This window comes from Bubalus bubalis, chromosome 11 (genome assembly GCF_019923935.1).
Source record: "Bubalus bubalis isolate 160015118507 breed Murrah chromosome 11, NDDB_SH_1, whole genome shotgun sequence".
Lineage (NCBI taxonomy): Eukaryota > Metazoa > Chordata > Mammalia > Artiodactyla > Bovidae > Bubalus > Bubalus bubalis.
In genome coordinates this window covers 80,812,440-80,838,621 of record NC_059167.1, presented here as the reverse complement: position 1 = coordinate 80,838,621, position 26,182 = coordinate 80,812,440, and the positions used below count along the sequence as shown (strand labels likewise).

At 46.5% G+C, this 26,182-nt stretch overlaps 1 protein-coding gene across 4 annotated transcripts; it reads right to left on the bottom strand.

Moving 5' to 3' along the window:
• Nucleotides 1-987: 987 nt before the first annotated feature.
• On the bottom strand, nucleotides 988-13,419 carry ABHD4 (abhydrolase domain containing 4, N-acyl phospholipase B). 4 transcript variants are annotated; one of them, XM_025296056.3, is made up of 7 exons: nucleotides 13,273-13,418; nucleotides 9,807-9,895; nucleotides 8,056-8,230; nucleotides 7,754-7,908; nucleotides 5,911-6,022; nucleotides 3,181-3,367; nucleotides 988-2,381 (listed from the first exon to the last, which is right to left on the bottom strand). In XM_025296056.3, the coding sequence occupies exons 1-7, from the start codon at nucleotides 13,332-13,334 to the stop codon at nucleotides 2,292-2,294; spliced, it is 870 nt and encodes a 289-aa protein (XP_025151841.1). In that variant the 5' UTR covers nucleotides 13,335-13,418; the 3' UTR covers nucleotides 988-2,291. The 4 variants fall into 4 exon arrangements, with proteins under 4 accessions (XP_025151841.1, XP_006077901.1, XP_006077902.1 ...); XM_006077839.4 differs by having other exon boundaries at nucleotides 8,056-8,428; nucleotides 13,273-13,417; XM_006077840.4 differs by having other exon boundaries at nucleotides 8,056-8,428; nucleotides 13,160-13,297.
• Nucleotides 13,420-26,182: the final 12,763 nt, after the last annotated feature.

The window sequence follows — 26,182 nt, the reverse complement described above, 5'->3', positions numbered from 1 at the left end:
ATTACTAATTTGTCTATTTATTCATTCATAATGGCAAATGCAGTATTAAGTGCCATTTTGAGATGCTGAATTCTGTGCCTAGCTGGAGTCAGCCAGCACAGCAGGCACTGCTGGTAATGATTTGAACATGTTTGGACACTTGGCACACCTCACTTCTCTTGGCTCAATCAAAATAAACATTTACTGAACAAGAACTAGGTGCCAGACATGCCCCTTATTGCTTAAGCAGCTTGTGGTCTGGGGAGGAAAGACAGACATGAAACAAGTGACTACAAGTGTAAGTTTTACAAAGGGGCATTTGAGTAAGCCACAGAGACACAGAAGAAGGGATGCAGGTCTCGTCTGGGGAGGGGGTCAGTGGCAGGCTTCCCTGCATAATGCATAAGGAATACTTGAACTGAGGTTGAGGATGAGTGGTTTCCCTGGTGGCTCAGATGGTAAAGAATCTGCCTGTATTGCAGGAGACTGGGGTTCTATCCCTGGGCCTGGAAGATCACCTGGAGAAGGGCATGGCAACCCACTCTAGTATTCTTGCCTGGAGAATCCCATGGATAGAGGAGCCTGGCAGGGTGCAGTCTATGAGGTCGGAATGAGCTGGACACCACTGAGTGGCTAATACTGAGGGCAAGCAGAATAGGGCAGAGGGAGCTGTCCAGGTAGAGGCCAAGGTGAACTTCAGATGACAGGGCTATTTAATGGACAGTAGGGAGCACTCGGTTCAGCCTAATTCTCTTATGAATTGGGGCTTGGCCCACCCACCCCTCATCGATCCTCTCAAGTGGTTGGCTGAGATGACCTGTGCTGACCTGGAGACTGGGCGGGGTCCAGAGGGCAGATGATGCACTAAATGGGATGGGGGCGGGGGGGCTTGTGCATGGGTACCTCTCAGGGCCCCTCCTCTGACTCAGACATCACAGGAGAGGTTGTGAATTCAGCACCACCCCCAGCACTCTTGTCAGAGCAATATTAAACATCATCACCATGAGCGATTTTTATTCATTTCTTTATTAATATAGAAAAGGAGCCCAAGGCAGCTGGACCAGTAGTACAAAGCACCAGGAGTTAATACTATTCTGGTGAAAGGGTTGGCTTTACAAAAGTGAAGAAGTAGGTGGGAGCTAGCCTAGTTCTGGGGCCAGGCCCCGCCTACTGCCCAGAACCAGTCCCCGGGAGAGAGTGACAGGTAGGTCGGGGACAGATGAGCTGGAGACCAGAAGGACAGGCAGAAGGGATGGAGGGCCAGGCAGTGAGAACCATCCTGTGGCTGATGAGGACAGGGAACTAACTGCTGGCTGGAGGCTCCCCACTGGGTCCTGGGCAGAGGTTCACGTGAGCAGGCAAAAAAACCCTGCAGATACTAGAGAGGATGGGGATCCAGACACGGCTTGGGGTCAAAGGGCCTTCCCTTCTCTCCATCAGGGTTCACTGTTCTCAGTACTATGGGTGGGGCTTCAGGGCCCAAGGCACAGAGGGAGGCCCAGAGGCCTCCCAATGGGATAAAGAAGGGGCAGGGAAGGAAGCACTTGAGTGTTCCCGGCTTAGGCAGCCAGGGCTGAGACATAGCAGGAAAACAGAATCCCCGTACAAAGAGGCTGGAATGTGCGGCCAGGTGGGCTTATCCTTGGCCAGGACCTGCCCCGTGGCCTCCATGCCTGCCTCAAACCTTAGCAAACAGAGTCCGCCAGGAGCCCTGAGCTGTTTCTCCATGGACCAGCCATGCCCTGCCCTTTGCCTCCTCTGCTAATGAGAGCTTTGGATATGACCTCTTAGGTCATGAGAGCTCCAGGACCTGCTCTTGGTAGCTCCCCAACCAGCCCCTGAACAGAACTGGCATGGGCTGGGGGGCTGGGGTGATGGAGGAGAAAGATGTCCTGCATGGAACCTCCCCCCTCCTCCCGCAGACACACTCCAGACCTGGGCAAGCTGTTAAGAGCCTCTCCTTTGTCCAGGAGGAGCAGCTGCCCTCCCTTGGCACAGGGAGGCATGGCTTGGTGCAGTCCCTTCACAACCACTGCCTGGTGACGCTGGCATGGAGAGAATAGGGTGGCACTCTACAACCCTTTATGCTTCCCCGGGGTGGGGAGCGCAAGGCCTCTAGCAGCTTTTGCCTCCAGCCTTCAGCGTGGGGTCATAGTGCTCTTTGTTCTTCTGTGGTCCTGCCCTGGGGACAGCCCGAGACTCCACCTGGCTGGCACATGTTAGTCAGTGAGGAAAGGACAGAGGGGTAAGTAAGGAGACAGGAAGGTGAGAGCAACTCTCTGGCTTTCTCCTCGTCCTCCAGGAAGAGCAGCTCAATCGACTGAGTCGCAGATCTCCTCCACCACCGCGTTGAAGATGTGCGGCTGGTCTGCGTACACGTGGTGCGAGGCACCCTCGATCTCCTATGGAGGGAGGACCCCGCCAGGGGCAGGATGGCCCTTTATTCTAGGCACTGGAAAGTGGCCACACCATTTATTTTTCTTGTAAACCTGCTCGCCTGCTGCCATAAGCACTTATTTTCTCTAAGACAACTGTCCACCTTTCTCCCCATATCTTGGCACTTCCCAGTGGCAACCAGTGAATCCCAATATCTCATCCTTACTTCTCCTATGGTCCCTGATTGTATCTTTCCTTCCACACTAGTCCCACCATGCTCATGTCATCCACAGGTTCGATACCCAGGACCCGTGAGGCACCAGTCTAAGTAAGCACGAAGTGAAAATTCTTCAGTCATGTCTCTTTGTGATCCCATGGACTATAGCCCACCAGGCCCCTCTGTCCATGGACTTCTCCAGGCAAGAATACTGGAGTGGGTAGCCATAAGTAAGCACACTCCTTAGCAAATGAAGGTGGAGGCAGGAGAATGGTGGGAAGGCTTCTTGGCAGCCTCTATTGTACCCAGCTCTGATTTGGAGTGAGAATTACAGGGGAAGAGGGCAGCATGCTCCCTAGGCCTGACTACTGGACAAGAACCTTCGTTTTAGCTTGACTGGCTACACAGAGGCAAGGAACCCTGAATTATGATATTACAGAGAGCCAACCCTTTCAAATTCATGACCCTATCTCAAACTTTCCACTCTTTCTCCTTGACTCTCCCATCACCCTTCGCTACCTGGTCTCTTAGCTACACTGAGTCAAATCAGCATGTGCTGCATGTTGCAAGATTTCCACCTCAGTCTGTCTGCCCTGGTGGCAACGTACCAAATCTCGGACGTAGGAATCCGGCCGCTGCAGCTTCACCTTTTTTCCCGTGCTGGTGTCTATCCAGGTGTTGGCCCCATAGATCATGGTGATGGGCACATCTTTTCGAATCAAGTGAATTCGCTCTAACATGGGGCGCCGGGCCCAGCCGAAGGACTCCATCATGGCTTTGAATGCCGTCTCCCCACTGGAAAAGCAAAACAGGGTGAGGCGATGAGTAAATGCCACAGCATAAAATGTCAATCTGCGGGTCTCTCGGAGGCTGGGGCAGCATCTTTGGCCTCTTTTTGTTTACCTCCGAGCTCAGCATTAGGCTTATTAAATATTAGGAAGATTACGAGACAGGACTGAATCTCCAGAGGGTCTGCACACAGATGAGGTAGGAGGGACACACTTGTGAAAACCCCATGCCATGGCACTGAGGAGTGCCATATTAACCTGTATGTAATACAGGTTAATATGTATTTAACAGCTATTGATGTGGCAGCCTGGGTGGAGGGTGGGCACATATGAACAAGACACATGCAGTGCCTGCCCTCCCAGAGTTCCCATTTTCCTCATCCTTCAGGCATCACATAATGAATTAACTTAACTTCAGATTTCCCAAGAATTATGAAAGGGTAGTGGAGTTCTAGGAGAACACAGACTAGGGAGTTGGCTGGCTGGGGCTGGAGGAGAGGGTCGAAGGGCTCCTTGAGGTGGGCTCTGATGGGCAAGGACTACAGAAGCACAGAGGGTTAACTGAGGAGCCTGGGGAATGAGACGTCAGGCTTGCGAGGACCCAGGGGGAGTAGCAGTTCGTGCTACCTGAGAAGCAAGGACGGCCAATCTAATCTACTTTGCTCCCTGGTCATTTCCTGAGGGAGAGCCTTCAGAGGCTGTGTCAGGAGGGGTCTGCAAGGCTGGAGGGGAAGCCAGCTGTCCGGACGGCTCTGTCACTGCTGTGGGAAGCAGGAAAGGTTGGGGAGACTGGCACCCAGCAGGCTCGGTCTGTTCAGGGGTTATGTCCCCAGTCTCCTTAGCATCCCTGAGATGAAGGGGAGCCTGAGTTCTGCACAGGTCACCAGGAACAGAGTCCTTTTCTAAGACACTGCAGCACAGTGGAACAGTCATGGACTCTCGAGTCAGAGAGACATACCTATAAATCCTGGTTCTACTTTCTTAGCAAGTTGTGGAACCAGAATACACCTTAGTTCTCTCATCTACAAACTGGAGAGAAATTATACCCACTTTTTGAGGTTATTATGGGGAAAATGAAAATACGTACAAAGTCCCTAAGTTTAGTGAAGCGAAATAAGTATCCCACCCCCCAAATATTATTCTTTGGCTAAATTATGTTTTCCAAGGGAATGGTAACAGTTACCATGAACTCAAGATTACAACTCAAAAAGACTCAGGGGCTTATAAAATTGAGTGATGGTCCCCCCAAACGGGGGAAGCGGCTGGTTATCACCAATATCATCTCTGCTTCTTCCAGGACCTGAGTGAGTTGTGTGACAACATACTCTGTGGCTTAGATGGGAGGCCATTCATTATACTGAAGTAGGACTGAGACTGGGGAACACTCTGGGGAAAGGACTAGGGGTGGGCCTGCAAGGCCTCAGGGGGTATGAGACTGGCACCGAGCCCAGTTGAGAGGGATCACGAGCAGAAAGCTGATTTGACTGTTGAACTGAGTTTCTAGACTGCTGTTTAAGCAGGGCCTTTCCATCAGTTGAGCTTCTGAGGAACGCTAGATGGACAGTTCCCACGCTGCCTGAAAGCAGTCTGAATTTGAGGTTAATGCTCAGACAGTGGTACTGGAATGCAAAGTCCCAGTTGCTTCACAGCTTCAGGCTGAACAGGCCTGAAATGAGGCAGGGCAGTACTGCTGCTCCCAGTGATCTTGGCTCGCCTGTGACGCCTCCTAGCAGCTTGGGGTGAACTCCCCACAGAGGTGGTGCCTCATGGTATCAGCAGCTCACATGGCACTGCCCAAGGGAAGATTACCTCCCTGACTCCACCCTGGCTGGTGGCTGCCAAGACTGTGGATCACAGGGTACGGGCCAGGGGCCCACTGTCTGAGTTGTCACAAACATAAACTTGTTCAGATTCTGGGGACATCCTCAATTCTCCAAAAGACAGAAAAGGCATTCCTATCCCAACAGTAAATATTTCAAGGTGCACAAACATTACGTTTTAAAATGTATAATCTTTCCATCAGCAATTCTATTTGTAGGACTATAGCCTAGCGGTACAGTCACACATGTGCCAAGGAAGATACACAAGGAGGTTCTCTGAAGCAATATCACATGATATCTCAGAGAGAAAATAACAAGAAAATGAGGGAATTACAGGTCTGGGACAGGAGAGGACTTGCTTCCTTTCTTTTCCTTTACAACAATACCATGTTCATAATACTTCTTCAGTTAAAAAAAAAAAAAAGATCTTTGCAAATGTTTTCCAGACTCTTTGCCTGTCAGGCTAACTGCTTACCTCCAGGAAAGAGTAAGGGTCTTCTTCTATAGAGAGAGGTGGTATGTTTAATTAATCTATTATTTTCTCCATCCCTTTTTGCCTATCCCTGGGGAAGTCTCTGGAAATAAGCAAGCCTGCTAACGCCTATGTTTTCCTAACTAGATGAGAGCTCTGTGGAAGGAAAAAAATACAGCACAGACTGATCCTGGGATAGTTCTGGAGTTTTCACTCCAAACCCATCGACGCTGAGCTGACTCACAGAGCTGCCCTCACCTGGGATTCTGTGCATTGCAGTGGTAGATATACTCTGATATAGTATCATCATCAAAGAAGTCTGCAAACTTGCGCTTGAAGTCCGGTCGGAATCGCTGTACCAGGCCGGGCCCTGGGAGAGAACAGAACGTGGGGGAGCCAGTTTGAGTGGGGAGGAAAGACCCCTGTCATTGTTTTAACAACTTTAACCAAACGTTATTTCTCTTAAGGGTTTGTTTGCTTTGTACACTTAAGGTTATAGTCACAGAGCATGTTAAGTCTTTTGGGAAGCTCCAGGTAACCTCAAATGAGAGTCAGTTAGTTGCCAAAGAATTTGGACAGTCTAAGGTCACTGAGGAACTGGATTACTTGCAGCTCAATGAAATCCCAAGATCCTTTCCTCCAAGGATCACAAACCCCACAAGAGTCCATGGTTGAGATGCTTTGCTTTTATGGTCTGAGCTATGTTCTCTTTCTCCCTGAGACCATCTGTGGCCTTTTAATCTTCTGAGGGTAGTGGATGGAACCAAGAGCCCTCTCAGGTTCAGGCCTGTAACAGAATACAAGTGATGAGGCAAACCTAACACTGGCATCTCAGACTCGGGGCACAGTTTTAGAGAAATCTGTTCCTTTCACCTTTCTTTAAATAGTCCATACACAAGCAGTACGGCACTTGAAACACACTGTAAAAATTGGGCCTAGTCTCCTGGCCTCTCTCTCTCTTCCAGTCTGCTCTCTCTGTGTGCAGAGGGGTGAGAGGGAGGTGTGGCAGGATCCCCTGGGCACTCGCCCTCCTCCATGGCTGCCAGCCACCTGCCCCTACCATACTAGCTCTGATGTCTATGTGTGGCCCTGGCCAGAGGCAAGTCCAGAGATGGGGACAGTGATTAGGACAGGGCTCCTGCCTGGAGGATTAGGGAAGGTCTGCTGGAGTGTACAGTGCTGGGCACCCTAAGAAGACCAGTCCTCTGCCCGTTTAGTACCCTTTGGCACCTGTGTCTCTTGTTTTCCTTCCTTTCTCCCCAGACTCCTACCTTTTGCTCATATGCTCGCTTTTCTCTTTTACCCAGAGCCATTCTGTTTCTCTTGAAGGGCCTAGAGAGACAACTCTTATTCAGCCACCAGCAATTAACCCCTAATAATTGGCTGCTGAACATTACCGTGTATATATAAGCCATCAGTGCAAGATAGAGCGTCGCCCACCTTTACCATAAAGGGAAGCTGCTTTTACTTCCTTAAAAGGCTCCTCTCCAGACAGGAAGGTGCCAGCAGTGTGAGGTCAGAAGGCTGGGGCCTACTAAATTTATGCACTCTGGCTGCCCTGCCTCCTTCCTCCCTTCACTCACAGGATTTGCTAACAGCTACTAAGTGGTGATGTGGTGTCTGACTGGGGCAGGGCATGGTGTAGAGGGGCTTGTCTGCCTCTGTAGGTGATACTGGAGGCTCTGGTTCTGACCTCTCCTGGCAACAGATGCTGGGTGAGTTGCAGAGATGGGATCCATAGTGACCACGTTGAAACACCAACAGCTGCCACAAACCCACACATGTAGCATAAAAACTCAGTAGAGGAAGAGTCATCTCGAAACCCCTTTCTCTCTCTCTGGGGACACAGAGTAGAAGTTCTGTTCCATCTGTCTCTTGAATAGAAAAACTTTTTCCATGCAGATGAAGGGGGGAAAAAAAAAACCTTCTGAAACTGCCGACCAAGACATTTGGTCCAGATTAACATTAAAAAATAACGCTAGGCTTATTCCCATTTTTCATGAACAAAAGGGGATGGTGAGCATCCAGACGCAGGGGGGGCCTTCTAGAATGGGACAGCTGTGGTTGGAGGAGACAGTTTCTCTATCTGCAGGCTACTCACCCCAGGGCCCAGCGACTCGAAGAACAGCCAGTGGATTGGAACGCCCTAGGACAGAGGCCACAGCCTTGACCCAGGTCGGGGGTGCACGGACCTGACTGGGGTCAGCTGGTCGGAGGGGAAAGCCCCACGGGTCCACCAGGATGAGGTGTTTAACTCTAAAAGAGGGAAAGGGAGAAGACAAGTTTTCTTTGCTTGAAGGTACCATAGCCCTTAAGTTGCCCAGGAAGAGAACAACTGGAAATGAGTAATGGAAGACTCCCAGCAAGGCACTGTTGTGATGGAGACAGGTGGCTCCTCCTTACCTGTCAGGGTACTTGATCGAGTAGGAAGTGGCCAGGAATCCTCCCAGACTGTGCCCCAGGAGGATCATACTGGGGATTCCCATGCTTTCCCGCCACGTCTCTATTGAGGTCACAAACTCGTCCTCGGCCCCCTCTGGATCCCTGGGGAACGTTGGCCTCGAGCTTCGCCCGAAGCCTAGCAGATCGAAGGTGTGCAATGTGCGGCGGGTGCTCAGTGAATCCATGTTGAGGATCCAGAGGCCCACGCCGCCCCCGAAGCCGTGCACCATGACCAGTGGGGTGCGGTCCCTGAGCTCAGGGCTCACTGTCACTGTCCAGATCTTGTTCTGGTTTGGGAGGGACACATATCGAGCCAGGAACTTGTTCTGGAGGCCTGGGGAGAGGGGTCCAGGGCAAAGGGATAAGACTGTGTGCTGACCGTGTCATCTTTTTGCTTGGACTCTCACTTTTCAGCCCTCTCTCATCCCCAAACCCTTCCTGGCCTCTCTCACCTTTCCTTTTACAACTCTCTGATCATACAGCCTAAGAGTTCAACTCCAAGTACAATTTGTAGATGTCTAGTGTTAGTAGTCTTAATTGCTCAGTTGTGTCTGACTCTTTGCCACCTCATGAACTGTAGCCTGCCAGGCTCCTCTGTCATTGGATTCTTCAGGCAAAAATACTGGAGTGGATTGCCATACCCTTCTCCAGAGGATCCTCCTGATGCAGGGATCGAACCCGGGTCTCCTGCGTTGCAAGCAGATTCTCTACCATTTGAGCTACAGGGAAGATCCTTGTAGATATCCATAGGCATTAAGAGGGGCCATTGTATTCCTTGGGCTCCCTTTGGGTCCAGGGTAGAAGTGACCCCACAGAGCTCTGGCATTCATTACTCTTGTACCTGTATATGCCTGGGGCTTGGCGGAGGGAGAGTGTGTCCTCACTGAGGGTATCTGGGAGGGTCAAGCCAGGTCCTTCTTAGGGAAAGATGAAGGTGGGCAGTATTTGCTCTGCTGGCGTGAAGGCAGTCACACAACAGAGCTACCTGAGGTAAGTCACATGAATTTCAGACAAAGGCTTGAAAACTGACTGTTCTGTGGCTGTACTTACTCAGGCCCATAAGAGACAGGGTAGCCATGGCTAGGGCAATAGGTGCAGGGCAGGAAAGATCATATGAAAAATATGGGAAGATGGGGCCCAAGGGGCTTGTTTGAGCTGGTGGCTGCTGGTGCTCCTAGGGGGATGCCCTGACCCCACAGAACATTGCCTAGGAGAGCTGGCCAGTGGGAATCCCCAACTACTCTGGTAACTGGATGAAGGGGAAGGGTGGCTTATTGGGTAGAATACAAGGAACAGTATTATTAGAGAATATAGGATTGCTGGTCCTTGGCTAGGAAGGTGGTAAATCTAAGTGTTTGTCTGATGAGAAAGGGAGAAATGGAAAAAGAATAAGAGAAGGAAGAAGTGAATGTGTATTTGTACACATTGTGTATTAATAGCTGGTACAGGGTTTGAGGTGAAGTTGTGGGATGTGGCAGAATGGTTTCTGCTGAATGGTTTCTGTTCTGATGGACAGGGCAGGAGATGTTAAGGAACTGCTATCATAGAATGTGCATCCTCTGCCCAAATTGCGTCCCTCCAATCATGGACATCCCTTCCTTTCACATCAAGCATTGTCAACCAGGAATCAGTGGGCTCAGTGGGCCAGGCTCTGGGAAGACCCTGTATCCTGGGGCTCCTGAGGGAGGTGGCACAAGCCACCTTCTACTTACACTGGAGGATCCTGGCTTCTACATTCTTCAGTTGAGACATGGAAGTGGGGCGCCAAGTGGGCAGCCAGCTGCTCAGCCAGCCTTGAGGCCTGGGACAGGAACACACAGAAACATTCACTAGCAATATTGCAAACATTGATACCCCCAGTCTTGCTGGCAGTTACAAAAGAGTTATCAGGGTGCAGGGTGTTTCCCAGGCTCAGGAAACCTGCCCCTGTGGCAGTCAGCAATTCCATGGCTGCCTGATAAACTGTTACTCTTCTCTGGTAAATGGTTATTAGCAACAACATACCCTTTGTTTCAACAGATACTCAGAATACTATGTGTACAGTACTTAACAGTTTATAAAGCTCTTTCACATTTTTTATCTCATTTGAGCTTTACAACTCCCCTTTGTTATTGGTTATTATAATGTTCAAAGAGGTTACAAGGGGGGAGAAAAAGCCAACTTTTAACTAATGTTTCAGTTCTCCTTTGCCATCCCTAGGACTGTATGTTCCTTTAGAGTAGGACAAATTCCCATGCCACTTGCCCTCCTGGCAGAGTACCAGGGTTGGTGTATGCCTGCTTCCCAGCCCCTGGGAGTCCAGAGCACTGTGTCAGTGGCCAGTGGGGCTCTCAGGCAATCAGTCCAGCCTTGAATGATGTGTTGGGATAGGCAGGGAGTAAGAGGAGGGAGACCTGGATTCAAGCTCAGTTTTGATTCCCTGATAGGACACATGTTGCCTCTGGCCTTGTTTCCAGATTATAAAATGAGTAGAAAGTTTGCCACCAATGGCTTGCAGTAAAACAGGTAAGATAACCTATCTTGTTTTCTACTTTACAGCCAGGGGACTTTAAGTCATTGCAGGGTACAGGTTGAACAGACCAGTGTTAGAGTAATTTTTTAAAAAACCCTAGATTTACATCATAGTAATGTCATTTATGAGCACAGTGGTGTTGGCCTGATAAATAATCTGTCTTTGAGCATCCAGAAATGAAAGGAATCTCATAAGGTGCCTGGGATAAAACAGATGCTCAATGAATCGCTTTTGTTATTCCTCTTCCATCCCATATTATTCTTTTCTTGAACTCTGCCTGGATGAAGTGGATTTCAGGATGGACATTACCAGCTATAGGAAGGTCTTGTAAACATCAGAATAGTCAAGCAGGGGCATTCTGTGAAGGAGTGAGGGCAACCACTACTAATCCCCTCTCGCTACACACTGGGCACCGTGCTGCATCATTTGAAGTGCAGAATTTTAGATTAGGCTACTTCCTTAGAAATCTAGTCCAGCCTCTTAATTTAACAGATGAGCAAAGTGATGCCCAAAGAGGCCATACATCTAGTTAGAAAAAGAAGCAGAACCAGGACCTGGATCTCAAATCCAGGTTTCAGGTATTCCCTGGTGGTCCAGTGGTTAGGACTCCGTGCTTTCACTGCTGAGAAACAAGGCCAAAAAAAAAAAAAAAGTCAAATCCAGGTTTCTCCTTGTGTTTCCTCTGGACATTCCAGCCTCAGCTTTTTAAGGCCACACATGGATACTCAATATACAACCAGTTTTACACTTGCCTGCTTTCTGAAAGGACATGTGACCTAAAGCCAAAGGTCAGAGTTCTAATCCTGGCATCACTACTCACCAGCAATGTGCCCTTAGCACATTATTTAGCCTTTCTCTGTCAGAGTTTCCTCATCTTTAAAAGGGAGGTAATAATAGTATCTACTTCATAGGGTTGTCATAAAGATCGAATAAATTAAAGCACAGAATAATGCCTAGCACAGTACACACTCTCAGTAAATGTTCTTTCCCCTGGCCAAATCATAAACTATCCATATTCTGTGCTTTTCAAGTAGCAGATCTCAGTTACTCAAATCTTAAGAGGTTTGAATTACTGGAGCTACAGCTGAAACTGGTCCATCAGTGGCTTTAGCCAGATGAGAGCTGTTGGTCTCAATCCTACGAAGACTCAGAACCCTTCAAATGATCCACTGGAATTCCTTACAGGCTTGAAGTGCGGGCACCAAGACCATAGAATGTTGCTGGTCTTAGGAGGCAAACTTTCTCTCCATCCTACAGAGACTGTGACAAGTCAGAACATGTCATCTGGACCCCACATGGCCTCGTATCTGCCCAAAGCAGCACTCAGGAGAGATGCTGTCCCAAAGAACAACAGCATCATGGGCTGCTCTGCAGAGATCCTCAGATATCCCGCCTCTCTTCTTCACTGAAAATGTTACCAGTAAAGTGCTGGAGGTATAGCACCTGGCACACTATCTGCTCAGTACCCCTGGGGAGATGCGGAGGCCTGGGGGTGGGGAACTGAGGCAAGAAGCAAAGTGGCCCCTTAGCCATGAGCTTAGCCTGACTGGGGTGGTCTCATCCCTCTAGGGTCAAGGGATCTTTACCCTGATGGTGGGTGAGCCGGAAGAGGTTCTGTGCTGTAAGAAGCCTGTTCTAGACCTCTGTGATATTGCGGTCTAACTTTTTTGGACACTGGATTCTTCATTTGTAGAAAGAAACTGCACTGACTGAATATCAACTCTAATATTCTGTGTTTCCCTAAGTCATTGTAGGTATTGTAAATTTCCTCTTGAAAGCATCATTTTGGAAAGTACCACTCTCCTTGGCAATTCCTTCAAGCCTGGGAAGCTATTACTGTCATAACGTTATTAGTTTTGCAAGCAGCTCCAAAATGGGGGGAACACGGGATTCAGGAAAGGCCCAGTTCTGGTATAACCCGGGCTTGGGTGGAAGCTGAGTCATTCTCCAAGCAACTTTTCCTTGTTCCTATCAGACGGTGAACTGCTTGCCACACCACCTACAGGTGGCATCCCAAACTTGTCATTGAGATCGCGGTAACAAAATCCAAAAGCTCTAATTCTGAAACCGTAGCATTAAGGAGATTGTTAATGATGATTAAAAACTATCAACTAGGATTGCTGGCAACTAAGCGTCTCGCCGGGCGAAAGCTAAAGGAACTTGCAAGCCTATTAACCCAGACCAATCCCAGCCCAGGGGAGCCCTCTCTCCGCTTTCCAAGCCTTCGCGTTGTGGGGCTAAGCGATGCTCTTCCCACACCTCCGACTCGAGTCGGGGAGCAAACGCAGACTAGCAGCAGACCTGGCTGCTACCCCCGCACCCGCGTCCACACACGCTTGCTTTGAGGGATCTGAGACATCACCACTAAATCTAATCCCAGGGCGCAGGCATTAGAGGGGAGCGAGGAATGATCGCCGAGACTAAAGTGGAAAGTAAGAATCGCTGGGTTGCAGGCAAGCGTTATCTTCCATCGCTCCCTCGGCTTCGCGGCCGCAACTCCTGGGCAAAAGCAAAGCAAGCAAACGCAGCCCCCAGCCCTCCCCGGAAGCCGACCTGAAAAGGAAAGGCGGGAAGATGTCTAAAACTGTTCCTCAGCCACAGACAGTCCCAGGTTCACGGCCCCGAGAGAGAGAGGGAGAGAGAGAAAAGAGACAAGGTTAACTCACTGCTGCTCCAGATCATCGGCCATAGTAAACAAGCCCTGCCGGGTCGAGCTGAGCCAGCCCATCCCTCCACCTGACGCCAGCACCAGCTGACCGAGAAAAGCGTCGGATAACAAAGTGGGGCGTGGCCAGCGCCGCGGCGGGGGAGGCGGGGTCGCAGGACTCAGGCTGGGCCGGCCGGGACACGTGAGCTGTCTCTGAGCCCCTCCTAAGCTAGGACCGCAGTCCGGCCACACGTTTGGGGACAGTGAGGGAGGTAAGTAGTACTGAAACTACGAGTTCCTCCGTCAAACCTCCATTCTCTGATAATTAAAAGGTAACAGAATTACCCCTGCACGCTCCCACAATCTTCCCTATTACAGACCCCAGTCCTCCCAGGTCCTCTCCTTAGCGTTCCTTCTAACCAGATGCTTAAGATGTTTGTGGACACAGTACCAACGGTGGAACGCTCCTACGAAGGGCCTGGGAGCTTGTGGCCCAAATAGGCTGCTAGATTTTGTAAATAAAACCAGGACGCCTAGTTAAGGTTGAATTTCAGATAAACACCAACTACTTTTTTAGAGTAAGTCTGTCCTGTGCAATATTTGGGACATAACTGAGCATCCTGTATTTTATCTGGCCACCCCAAACTTAAGCCACGCCTGCCAAGATGAACATTCCTCAGCCCCGGGGATGTCTTTGGCCCCAGCCTGGTTCTCAGGAACAAGGTGGCTCAACCCCAGGTCTCCATCAGTTTGGACGATCCCTGCCTCCCCTCCCCCCAGGAGGGAAGCTGAAGAACTAACCTGTAAACCTGGGTCGGTTTTAAGTAGCTGGAATGGGGGTTGGGGGAGGTGGTGAGGGGGAGAGAGGTCCTGATTGGTTTGCTCAGTAGAGGAGCCAAATCTTAAGGCTGGCTGGCTCCAGAACTTGCCTGAACTGGGTAACAAGGCCTGATGTCCCTGAAGCAGGCATCCTCTTGATAAGGTTAAAACCAGACTAGAAGTAGTGGAGGGTGGGAGAATACTGATGGTAGGGTTTGTCAAGGTGGGTTTTTTTGGTTTTTTTTTTTAGGCTTTCTGCTGGACTCAGGAGAGTCTGAGATTTCTTCTTTCATGTAACACAGTGTTAAATTGATCTGATTATCACTATTAGGACAGGAAGTTCAAGAGAATGGGTATTTAATACACTATTGATACTATGTATGAAATAGGTTAACTAATGAGAACCTACTGTATAGCTCAAGGAACTCAGTGCTCTGTGGTGACCTAAGTGAGAAGGAAATCCAAAAAGAGGGTATATATGTATACGTATAGCTGGTTCTCTTTGCTGTCCAATAGAAACTAACACAACATTGTAAAGCAGGAGGGAAAGGCTCCCCACTCCAGTGTTCTGGCCTGGAGAATTCCATGGACTGTATAGTCCACGGGATCAAGCAAAGAGTAGAACAGGACTGAGCGACTTTCACTTTCACACTCCAATAAAAATTAATTAAAAAAAGAGAGAATGGGCATTTTTAGAGCTTAGGGGTCTGGGAATTTGCAAGGTGTGGGGCAAAGTAGTACTAACAAAAGTGGACCCGTCTTGTCACTTGTTCTTACCAGAGTGGTCCTAAACCTCAGGGTGCATGACCATCATCTGGAGGGCTTGTTTAAAAATTCAGGTTTCCAGGACTTCCCTGGCAGTCCAGTGGTTAAGTCCATGCTTCCAATGCAGGCTTTGAACCCTGGTTGGGAAACTAAGATCCCACATGCCTGTGAGGTGCAGCCAAAAAAAAAAAAAAAGTTTTTAAACCCTACCCTCTGAGATTCTAATTCATTAAGTTTGGTTTGATGCTAATAGCTGCATTTTTAGGAAGCACTTCAGATGCTAAAGTTCAGTAGGACTCATTGGAAATTAGAAGATGTTTCTAGGGTCAGAATTCTGGGTGCAATTTTGGCTTTGCAGCTTATCTGCTACATGTTTGTGAGTAAATTATATAGCATCTCTAAATTTTCTTCCTCTGTCTCCTATCTTGTTGTGAGAATTAACCAAGATAATTCAAACATTTAGTACATTGTTTATGCTAAAAAGTTACTATTATTATTAACATACCTATTCAAAGCCCAGCATTATGTTAAGCACTGCTACTGCTACTGCTAAGTCGCTTCAGTCGTGTCTGACTCTGTGCGACCCCATAGACGGCGGCCCACCAGGCTCCCCCATCCCTGGGATTCTCCAGGCAAGAACACTGGAGTGGGTTGCCATTTCCTTCTCCAATGCATGAAAGGGAAAAGTGAAAGTGAAGTTGCTCAGCTGTGTCTGACTCTTCGTGACCCCATGGTCTGCAGCCTACCAGGCTCCTCCATCCATGGGATTTTCCAGGCAAGAATACTGGAGTGGGGTGCCATTGCCTTCTCCAGTGTTAAGCACTAAGAACACCATTATCAAAAGTAAAGAAACAGGGACTTTCCTGGTAGTCCAATGGCTAAGACTCATTTCGTTGCAACAAAATATCCTGCATGACGCAACTGGAACCTGATTCAGCCAAATTAATTAATTATAAAAAACACACACCAAAAAAAACAAGGTGCTAAGTGTTATGAAAAGGGAATGTTGCATATAATTCCAATAAACAAAGAACGTTACCTGCCGTTCCAGTAAACAATGAATGCTGCCTGCCATCAGGCCATCAGCCAGAGCAACTGCTGGCTGCCCACTCAGCCCACCCCTCCATGGTGTGCCCTGAAGGGAATTCAGGATGGAGATAAACAGGAAACTGTCTGTCCTAGATAGTTAAGGTGCATATCTAAGGAATAATTCTTACAGGTAGTCAAGGACTAAAATCACTAACTTGAGATGTCTGGTTTTTGTGATTTCCATGTTCTACTACATGCCTCCACCCCCTGACACCCCCACCCTCACCCCCCATCCCCAGCAAAAACTGCAATATATCCTGGCTCCTCCCTTTTGGGAGCAGTTCCTCAAAGCAGTCTGAGAGGCTGTCTTCTGGGTTATAGTCCTCAGTAAGGTCCCCAAATAAAACTTAACTCTCAACTTTCAGTTTGTGCAATTTTTCTCTGATTGACAGTGTCAAGGGCTTTTGGAAGCTGTACCATACAGGATATTCCAGGTTACATCACTGTTAGACAGGTTAACAGAATCTCCCACTTTTCAGAAAACCTGTAAGATGTAGAACTTTTCACTTTCATGCATTGGAGAAGGAAATGGCAACCCACTCCAGTGTTCTTCCCTTGAGAATCCCAGGGATGGGGGAGCCTGGTGGGCTGCCATCTATGGGGTTGCACAGAGTTGGACACGACTGAAGCAACTTAGCAGGAGCAGCAGCAGACCTGGCTGAGCACTGAAGAATTGATGCTTTTGAACTGTCATGTTGGAGAAGACTCTTGAGAGTCCCTTGGACTGCAAGGAGATCCAACCGGTCCATCCTAAAGGAGATCAGTCCTGGGTGTTCATTGGACAGACTGATGCTGAAGCTGAAATGCCACCTGATGTGAAGAACTGATTCATTTGAAAAGACCCTGATGCTAGGAAAAATTGAAGGTGGGAGGAGAAGGAGATGACAGAGGATGAGATGGTTGGATCGCATCACTGACTCAATAGACATGAGTTTGAGTAAGCTCTGGGAGTTGGTGATGGACAGGGAAGCCTGGCGTGCTGCAGTTCATGGGGTCGCAAAGAGTCAGACACAACTGAGCGACTGAACTGAATTCAACTGATGACCTGGCTGGAACTGATATTAGATCTCTCGAGACCTCAACTTTTGAGGCAGTACAGAGGTGTTTGTATTTTGTCTTTGTGTGCTAAATCACCTCTACTGTAGAGGATGGTCATGAGTGGGAAACTTGAACGTATGGAAAATGCCTTTTATAACTAAAGTTAAGAGATCTCTTAAGATGTCCCTGTTACTGAACTGAACTTGTGTCCACTCGCTGAGCAGCAAAGCTAATTTGTTGACACTGGGTTGTGGTGAAGGAAAGTATAGTGGTTATTGTAGGCTCCCAGCCAGAAGTACAAGTGGCTTCTGCTCAGAAGACCTGAACTCCCTGAAGGCTTTCAGGAAAGGGTTATTATTTTTTCTTCTTAAAAAAAACTTATTAAAATTTTTTAAAATCAATATATTTTAATAGATATTGTGACTTCCCTGGTGGCTCAGACAGTAAAGCGTCTGCCTACCATGCGGGAGACCTGGGTTCGATCCCTGGGTTGGGAAGATCCTCGGGAGAAGGAAATGGCAACGCACTCCAATACTCTTGCCTGGAAAATCCCATGGATGGAGGAGTGTGGTGGGCTATAGTTCATGGGGTTGCAAAGAGTCAGACATGACTGAGCACTTTTTTTTTTTAATAGAAGTATAATTGATTTACAATGTTGCATTGATTTCTTCTGTACAGCAGAGAGATTCAGTTATACACATACATACATTCTTAAAGGGAACATTTGAGGTGAGGGTTACAAGGTGCATGACTTTCTTCTGATTGGTTGGTGGTGAGCTAACAGGGTGAGGTTTCAGGAGTTTTAATCATCAGCCTTCTGGTTCCATCCAGTCTGGGGTCTATGAGCTTGTGTTCAGCCCGTAGTCACCGTCCTCCACTGGGATTGGGGGCGTTAGTTCCTGCAGAACACCTCAAACATAAATGTCAGATCATTATGTATATTCTTTGGGGAGGAACCAGGGCTGCTTTAAATTGTTTCTTAACTGCCGGTCTTTTGTTTCTGTATTCCCTCATCTCCCTAATTAGTAACCGCTTGGGTCTGCTCTTTGGCACTCAGGGAAGGCCTAGGAGACCAAAGACTTTTTCTAAAAAATGATTTTATTTATTTATTTATTTCTGGCTGTGCTGGGTCTTCCTTGCTGCTCGGACTTTCCTCTAGTTGGGGCTACTCTTCATTGCAGTAAACAGGCTTCTCATTGCCATGGCTTCTCTTGTTGTGCAGCATAAGCTCTGGGCTTGCGGGCTTCAGTAGCTGTGGCTCTTGGGCTCAGTAGTTGCAGTTCCAGGGCCCTAGAGCACAGGCTCGAGAGCTGTGGTACAAGGGCATGTGGGCTCTTCCCAGATCAGGGATCAAACCCATGTCTCCTGCCTTGGCAGGCGGATTCTTTACCACTGAGCCACCAGGGAAGCCACAAAGCCTTTTTCTTCAAACAAGAAACGGGGACACAGAGGAGCTTTTGTACCAGGGAGGGTCCTATAGGGCTCTGCTTGGTTTCATCCCCAGAGCTGAGATATCTCAGGGTTAGGCTGGATCTGTTAGAATTATAGAATGGAGAAGACTCTCAGGGCCTGCTCTAGGCCTGCAGGGTACTTGTTTCTCCCTAGCTTCAAGATAAAATACACTGTGTACAAGTGTATCTTTTACCTCTAACATATGTGATATTATGTATGATTTATGTATGATTAAAGTATGAATATGGTCTTTATGAATGGAAACTAATTTTTAACAAACCCTCTTTCCTGTGCCTGTAAATCACATTAAATTTTCCGGAAATAGGTGGAATTGATGACCTGATAGCTTATGCCTGCCAGGGATAGATTGTTCTTTGGTTTCAAACGGGTGTCACTGCCTTTTGAATGAACTATGACTAAGGTCTGACCCTCAGATTAAACAAAGAAAGTGAGTAAAATAGCTCTAAAGTTGCTCTCTCCAATATGATAGCCGTTAGCTACATGTGGCTACTTGCTGCTGCTGCTGCTAAGTCATGTCAGTCGTGTTTGACTCTGTGCGACCCCAGAGACGGCAGCCCACCAGGCTCTGCCGTCCCTCGGATTTTCCAGGCAAGAATACTGGAGTGGGTTGCCATTGCCTTCTCTGCATGTGGCTACTTAGATTTGAATTAATTAAAAAAATCAAAGTTCCTTAGTCACATTAGCTACATTTCAAGCACCCAACAGCCACCCACATGTATCTAGTGGCTACCATATATTGCATGGCACAGAGGCTTTTTTATCATCACAGAAAATTCTGTTGGACAGTGTTGCTCAAGCAGTGATGATTTCAGTCCCATGTTATGGAGGGTGTTTGGCCTTTGAAAAGGACAATATGGTAAACTCTCTTATGGGTGTCAGGGAGGAAGCAAGATGAGGGTTTTTCTTTATGGGACTCCCTAAGACTAGAAGGGAAGAAAATGAAAGGAGCCTGTAAATTTATTCTGTTCCATCAGGGACTACCAGGACAGTTATGTTAGGATGAAGTGATACGGGCTTACTGAAGCTATTTGCTGCCGTACTAGGGCTTAGATCTGAAGCTTGATACTTGAGAAATTTGACTTTGCGCTGTTTGCAATTAGATTCCTCAACATTTTTTTTTAAAGAAAATAATAACCTATTTATTATATTAGAAAACAAAGTAAAAGAAAAGAAGATTCCTTTTTCTGTACTCAAACAACAACACTTCTGACACCAAATCTGTGGATTTTCCCATACGAGGCATTTTCCCAGTTCTCGGTCGACACCAACTCGGTGTTCCTAATATTACTCGGTTCTGGCACTGACTGCCCTGACTTAGTGCAGATGCCACAGGTTAAGGACTCAGTCCCACAAGACTCTCCCCTCCTTCTGCTTTAGATGCCAATCTCAAGTTCAGGTTTCACCTGTGCCTCTGATCACCGGCTATAACTTGGAGGTTCCCAAGACCCCTTCCTAAGGTTTGATAACTTACTGCAATGGTTCGCAGACCCCAGGAAAACAATTTACTTACTAATATTAAAGGAGAAACAACAGGGAATTCCCTGGTAGTCCAGTGGTTAGGACTCTGTGCTTTCACTGCCAAGGATGTGGGTTCAGTCCCTGGTTAGGGAACTAAAAAACAAAAACAAAACAAACAAAAACCAACCAAGCAAAAAAACACAACAGGTCCAAAATGGAGTCACTTGTGCTAAAACCAATTTCTAATTAGAGAGTGCAGAATTTTCTGGTCAGGACCAATGAGATGCTTTCCATCCTCCAAAGAAAGGTTAGGTAATTTGTCACAAAGACCCATTCTGTCTCCCATAGCTAGGTTGTCTAAACGTGAAATAATCTTTTTATTTATTTATTGATTTTTTGACTGTGCTGAAAGGCAAGCAGGATCTTAGTTCCCTGACCAGGGATCAAACCTCTGCCCCCTGCTGCAGAGGAAACATGGAGACTTAAGCACTGGACTACCAGGGAAGTCCTGAAATAATCTTTTTTGTTTATGATTTTCTTGTCTTGCTTCTGAAAACCTCTCCCTTTCTGTAACTTTTTGGAGCTCTTCTCTAATGGTAAGTTGGGATGCTGCCTGATTTATGAGTTTTTCAGTAAAGGCAGTTAGATCTTTAAAATTTACTCTGTTGAATTCTTGCTAACACTAGAGTACTGGTTTATTATAAAAAGATACAATTTAGAAACAGCCATAAGGAAGAGATGCACAGGGTGAGATACAGGGGAAAAGGCACATAACTTCCTTTATCTTTTAGATTGTGTCACCCTCCCAGCATCTAAATGTGATCAGCAACTCATAAGTTCTCAGAACCCCTTTGGTTAGAGTTTTTTATGGAAGCTTCATTACATAGGCATGATTGATTATATAATTTTCTACTGGTGATTGAATTCAATCTCCAGCCCTTCTCCCCTCACTGGACCTTGAGAAGGAAACGAAAGTTCCAACCTGGGAATCATGTGGTTGGCTCCCCTGGCATCCAGCCTCCATCCTTAGGGGCTTTCCAAAAGTCACTTCATTAATATAAACTCCAGTGTGGTGAAAAGGCCTTGTTATGAAAAACAAAAGACATACCTTCCACCTTTATTGCTCCGGAGCTATTTCAGAAACGGGACCAAAACAAATATAACAAAAGATGCTCCTATTGCTTTTACCACTTAGGAAATAATGAGGGTTGAAAGCTATGTGCCAGACCTGGAGATGAAGAACAAATATGTATTTCTTATTGTATCATACTGTCATACAAAGAAAGGGGGTTTTGGCCACACTAGGCCAAAGTTTAAAGGGTGGAGCTGTTACATGCAATAGCAGAGACAAGAAAAAAAAGGATTTGAAGGAGAAAGTGAAAATAAAAGGGAAAAGAACTGGAAAACAGACTTTTTCACACAAAGATTATCTTTAGAAGAGTCCTCTTTTTAGGAAGATATATGTTTCTTTTGATAAAGAATGTCATTTTTACCATAGTGAGATACACTGTACATTCATGGCTTTTGTTTATCAGGGGACCTTCATGACCTTCCACTTTCCCATTGTTTTATAATGTTGAGTGTTCAAGGGTAGCAGAATATGCCACCCCAAACTATTCCACTTTAGTATAGCATTATTTTGAGCTGAAAGCAACTGAGAAGACACAGATACAAGAAAAGTTCTGGACTTCCCTGGTGGTCCAGTGTTAAGAATTGCCTGCCAATGGAGGGGACATGGGTTCGATCCCTGATCCAGGAAGATTCTGCAGGCTGCTGGGCAACTAAGCCCGTGCTCCACAGCTACTGAGCCCACATGCCGTAACCACTGAAGTCTGAATGCCTAAAGCCTCTGCAAGAGAAGCCACCTTAATAAGAAGTTCATGCACCACAACTAGAGAGGGGCCCCCATTCACCAAAACTAGAGAAAGCCTGCGAGCAGCAAAGAAGACCTAGCACAGCCAAAACCAAAAATAAATAATTAAAAATAAAGGTTCTCTGCCCTCCTCTTATTTGCCTAAAAGCAGGACAGAAAGGTGTTCCTACTTCTCTCTCTACTAGGAAGGACAGAAAACTCTTGACCTTATCAGCCCAGAGAGGGCACCAGAGGAATCTACATAACAAACTTTACTAACTGGCCCTTATTTTTCATTAATGCTTCATATATTTACTTGCTCAACTTCATGTATTTACTCACAACTTGCTTTGAATATCTAAACTCAAAGTCATTTTCCTCTGTTACTTCTCTAAAAGTTTATTGCTTTCTTGGGTTAAGATACTACTGTTAAAAACAAGACAACAGGCTTAAAATGGAGTCACTTATGCTAACTTAATTACAATTTCAGTGCTCCCAGAGATGAAATCTTAAACCAGACAATCAGGGATTGCCTGATCAGTACTGTGTGCATGCTCAGTCGCTTCAGTTATATCTGACTCTTTGCAACCCTATGGACTGTAGCCTGCCAGGCTCCTCTGTCCATGGGATTCTCCAGGCAAGAATACTGGAGTAGTTTGCTGTACTATTAAGGTAATCTGCCTGATAGATCCCTGCCATCCCCTAAAAGGATTTCCCTGGTGGTTCAGATGGTAAAGCATCTGCCTACAATGCAGGAGACCTGAGTTTGATTCCTGGGTCAGGAAGATCCTCTGGAGAAGGCAATGGCAACCCATTCCAGTACTCCTGCCTGGAAAATCCCATGGATGGAGGAGCCTGGTAGGCTATAGTCCATGGGGTCGCGAAGAGCTGGACATGACTGAGCAACTTCACTTCACTTTATTTCATCCCCTAAAGGAAAATGACCTTGCTGTAACTAATCTAATTTTTGTCTAGTATAATTAACTGTTCTGTCTCCTTTCTGCCTATAAAAGTCTCTTATTTTAGATAACTCCTCAGAGCACCTTTATATCTGTTGGTTGGATGCTGCCTCATAAATTATTGAATAAAGCCAATAAAATCTTTACATTTGCTGAGTTGAATTTTGCTTTTTAACATTAGATAAGCCCAAGTTCTGACCACCCTTTTGAGTCACTACTAACTGACTGTTCCCCGTGCATGTGCAATGCATATGTTAAGAAACATGTTGGTTTTCCTCTTGTTAATCTGTCTTTCCTCAGTCTAATTATAGGCCCAATGAACCTGAGTAGAGGGAAACAGTTTTTCTTTTCTAACTGTTTTAGTAACAAAAGGTCTAAGTTCTACACTGATTTCAGCTTCAACTTAATTTGATTTGTCCTCTGAAAGCCATAAGAGTTGCAGTCCCTCCAGTACCCATTATTTTGCACGCCCAAACACTGGGGCTCTGTGCTTTGCCCAACTTCTAATTATTCAGAGAAATAACAAAGCAGACATAGTTAATTACCTGGGTTAAGATAGTTAATAAGAACAAATATTTCCTTAATATTTACTTTATGTCAAGTGCTGTGTTAGTTACTGTTAACATTATCTCATTTAATCCCCACAACCTTTGAACTAAAGAATGTCACGCTTGTCATGTATCTCTAAAAGGACTGAGTCATTAGTCACTGTGGTGGCTGACCTTCAACACACTCTGAAAGGAGTTGAGGGTAGAGATCAGGAATGAGGCACTCTGTGCTTTGGGAAAACTGGCAGAACAGGCCTTCAGATGGATATTTTCAGGAGAAAATTTGAATCCAATTGAGACAGGAGGGAAGGAGGCAGGGCACAACCATTAAAAGAATGATACACAGGGGAATTTCCTGGTGGTCCAGTGGTTAGAACTTGATGCTTTCACTGCAGGGGCCCAGGTTCAACCCCTGATGGAGGAACTAAGATCCCACAAGCCATGTGGCCTGCCCTCCATCCCCCTCCCTTCCCCCCCCCCCCACAAAAAAAAAAAAAAAAAAATAGAGGATAGGAAAAATACCATTTAGAACCAAGTAGGCCCAAGATGGTGGGAGATTCAAATTCCAATAGACCTTGAGCCTCATTATAAGCTCACTGTAATACATGTGCATGCTCAATGACATACCCGTAGGTACCAGGACAGTTCTGAGATTGGCCATAAAAGCCCAAAAAGTGAGCGGTAAACCAATTTCTAGAAACCCCCACTCCTTTCCCCAAATAGTTGGAATAATCTTCCTACTTGTTAGCCTATGAAATTACCCAACCTATAAAAACTACAATCATGGGGCTTCTCTCCGAGATGGCCCACGCTCTGTCTATGGAGTATGTAACTCCCTCAATAAACCTGCTTTCACTCTACTTCATCTAGTTCTTGAATTATTTCCTTTAGGAAGCTAAGGACCCTCACTTTGTGGCTTATCCTGGGGTCTTGCCGAAGACTTGTGAAGTGACCATCCTCTCATGCCCCATTTTCCTGCAACACAACTTCTTGCCTTTTCCCATACTTAGAAAAGCACTAAAATAATTAACTAAGATATCTGTGCCTTGTGACTAGCAGTAGCCCTCTACCAAGATGTGCTTGACAGCACTTACCCACTCCCTTCTCCACAATCAAAGACATGATCACCTCTCCCCTACCTCTTCAGAGCAGTTCCTCAGAGCTACCTGAGACGGTCTCTTGGGCTATAGTCCTCAGTAAATTCCCAAGTAAAACTGAAACTCACAGCTCTCACCTTGTGCATTTTTACTTCAGTCAACAATCCAATAAGCCAGGTATTGTTCTTTCTATCTTGAACAAGAGGAAAATGAGGCTGTCAACCTAACTAACTTGTTCTGGATTAGAGAACCAGTCAACAGCAGGGCTTCCCTGGTGGCTCAGTGGTAAAGAATCTGCCTGCCAATGCAGGACACATGGGTTTGATCCCTGGGTCTGGAAGATTTTCTGGAGAAGGAAATAGCAACCCACTCCAGTATTCCTGTCTGGGAAATCCCAAGGACAGAGGAGCCTGGAAGGCTACAGTCCACGGGGTCGCAAAGAGTCGGACATGACTTAGCGACTAAACAACAATAAAACAGCAGGATCAAGGCTCAAATCCAGGATTGTCTGACTCTTGAGTATGTCCACTACTTAGGATGTGACTTTTTACATAGAGATTCTGATTTAAAATATTCAAACTAACACTAGTATTAACAATTTCCCACTGAGAGATCAGTCCAAAAAATGTTTCAATGATTATAGAATTGTTGCTGGAAGGGGGACCCCTTCCAGGGCCCAAAACTGGGCTCTTGTCTAACACTCGGAAATGAATTGTCCAAAGGGACACATGTGCTTACAAAGCAAGAGATTTTACTGGGAAAGGGCACCGGGGTGGAGAGCAGTAGGGTAAGGGAACCCAGGAGAACTGCTCTGTCTCGTGGTTTGCAGTCTCGGGTTTTATGGTGATGGGATTAGTTTCCAGGTGGTCGGTCTTTGGCCAATCATTCTAATTCAGAGTCTTTCCTGGTGGCACACGCATCGCTCAGCCAAGATGGATGCTAGCGAGAGGGATTCTGGGAAGTGGACGGACACGCGGTGTCTCCTTTCGACCTTTCCCGAACTCTTTCAGTTGGTGGTGGCTTATTAGTTCCGTATTCCTTACCAGAATCTCATGCAAATAGTTACTATGGTGCCTGGCCAGGGTGGGCGGTTTCAATCAGTGTGCTTCCCCTAACAGAATAATAAACTGAACACAGAAGACTACTTGCTGTTTTAGGTAGTCGAGAAAACTTTAGTTCATTATATCGGTGTTTGACTTTGCAGATCTTGGAAAAGGATGTATTCGGTGAGTGAATTTGATGTTTTTCATCTCTTGCGCTTTCCCCCTTTGGGAGTTCCTGTGGAGATGCTAATGATGATAGTAGATAAGGATCAAAGGTAGACAAAACGTAAGGGAGAGACTACTGGAAGGAGCCCGGATGATTCCCCTCAGGAATCCACTCCTAAATGATTAAACAGCATCTGCCTAGTCTTTCAAGTTTGAAGTTGAATACTGGTGAGGAAGCTATCGTCCTACTTACTGATGAGGCAGGGAGAAAGTTTCAACTTGTCAGAGAAACTGAGGCTTCTTGCCTTATATTGAAATTCAGAACTGGCATGGTTTTGCACTTTTTTCTCAGCAATATAAGAGAGTTTAGATTGAAGTTCTGATAACAGTGTAAATCTCCATGAGTGTGAATATATCTTCAAATAGATTATAAAGTTTTTTGAGGACATGGATTACATCTCTTCTTTCTAGAACTAAGCAAGGTTTTGCTCACGACTGTTAATCAGTACATTTGTGATGCTCATTTGGTTCCAGTTTAAACACAAATAAAAAGTGAAAATGAATGAAGGAAACTTGCTATTTTAGGAATTTTGCTTGAATGCCTAGAATAGTTCAAAGTTATT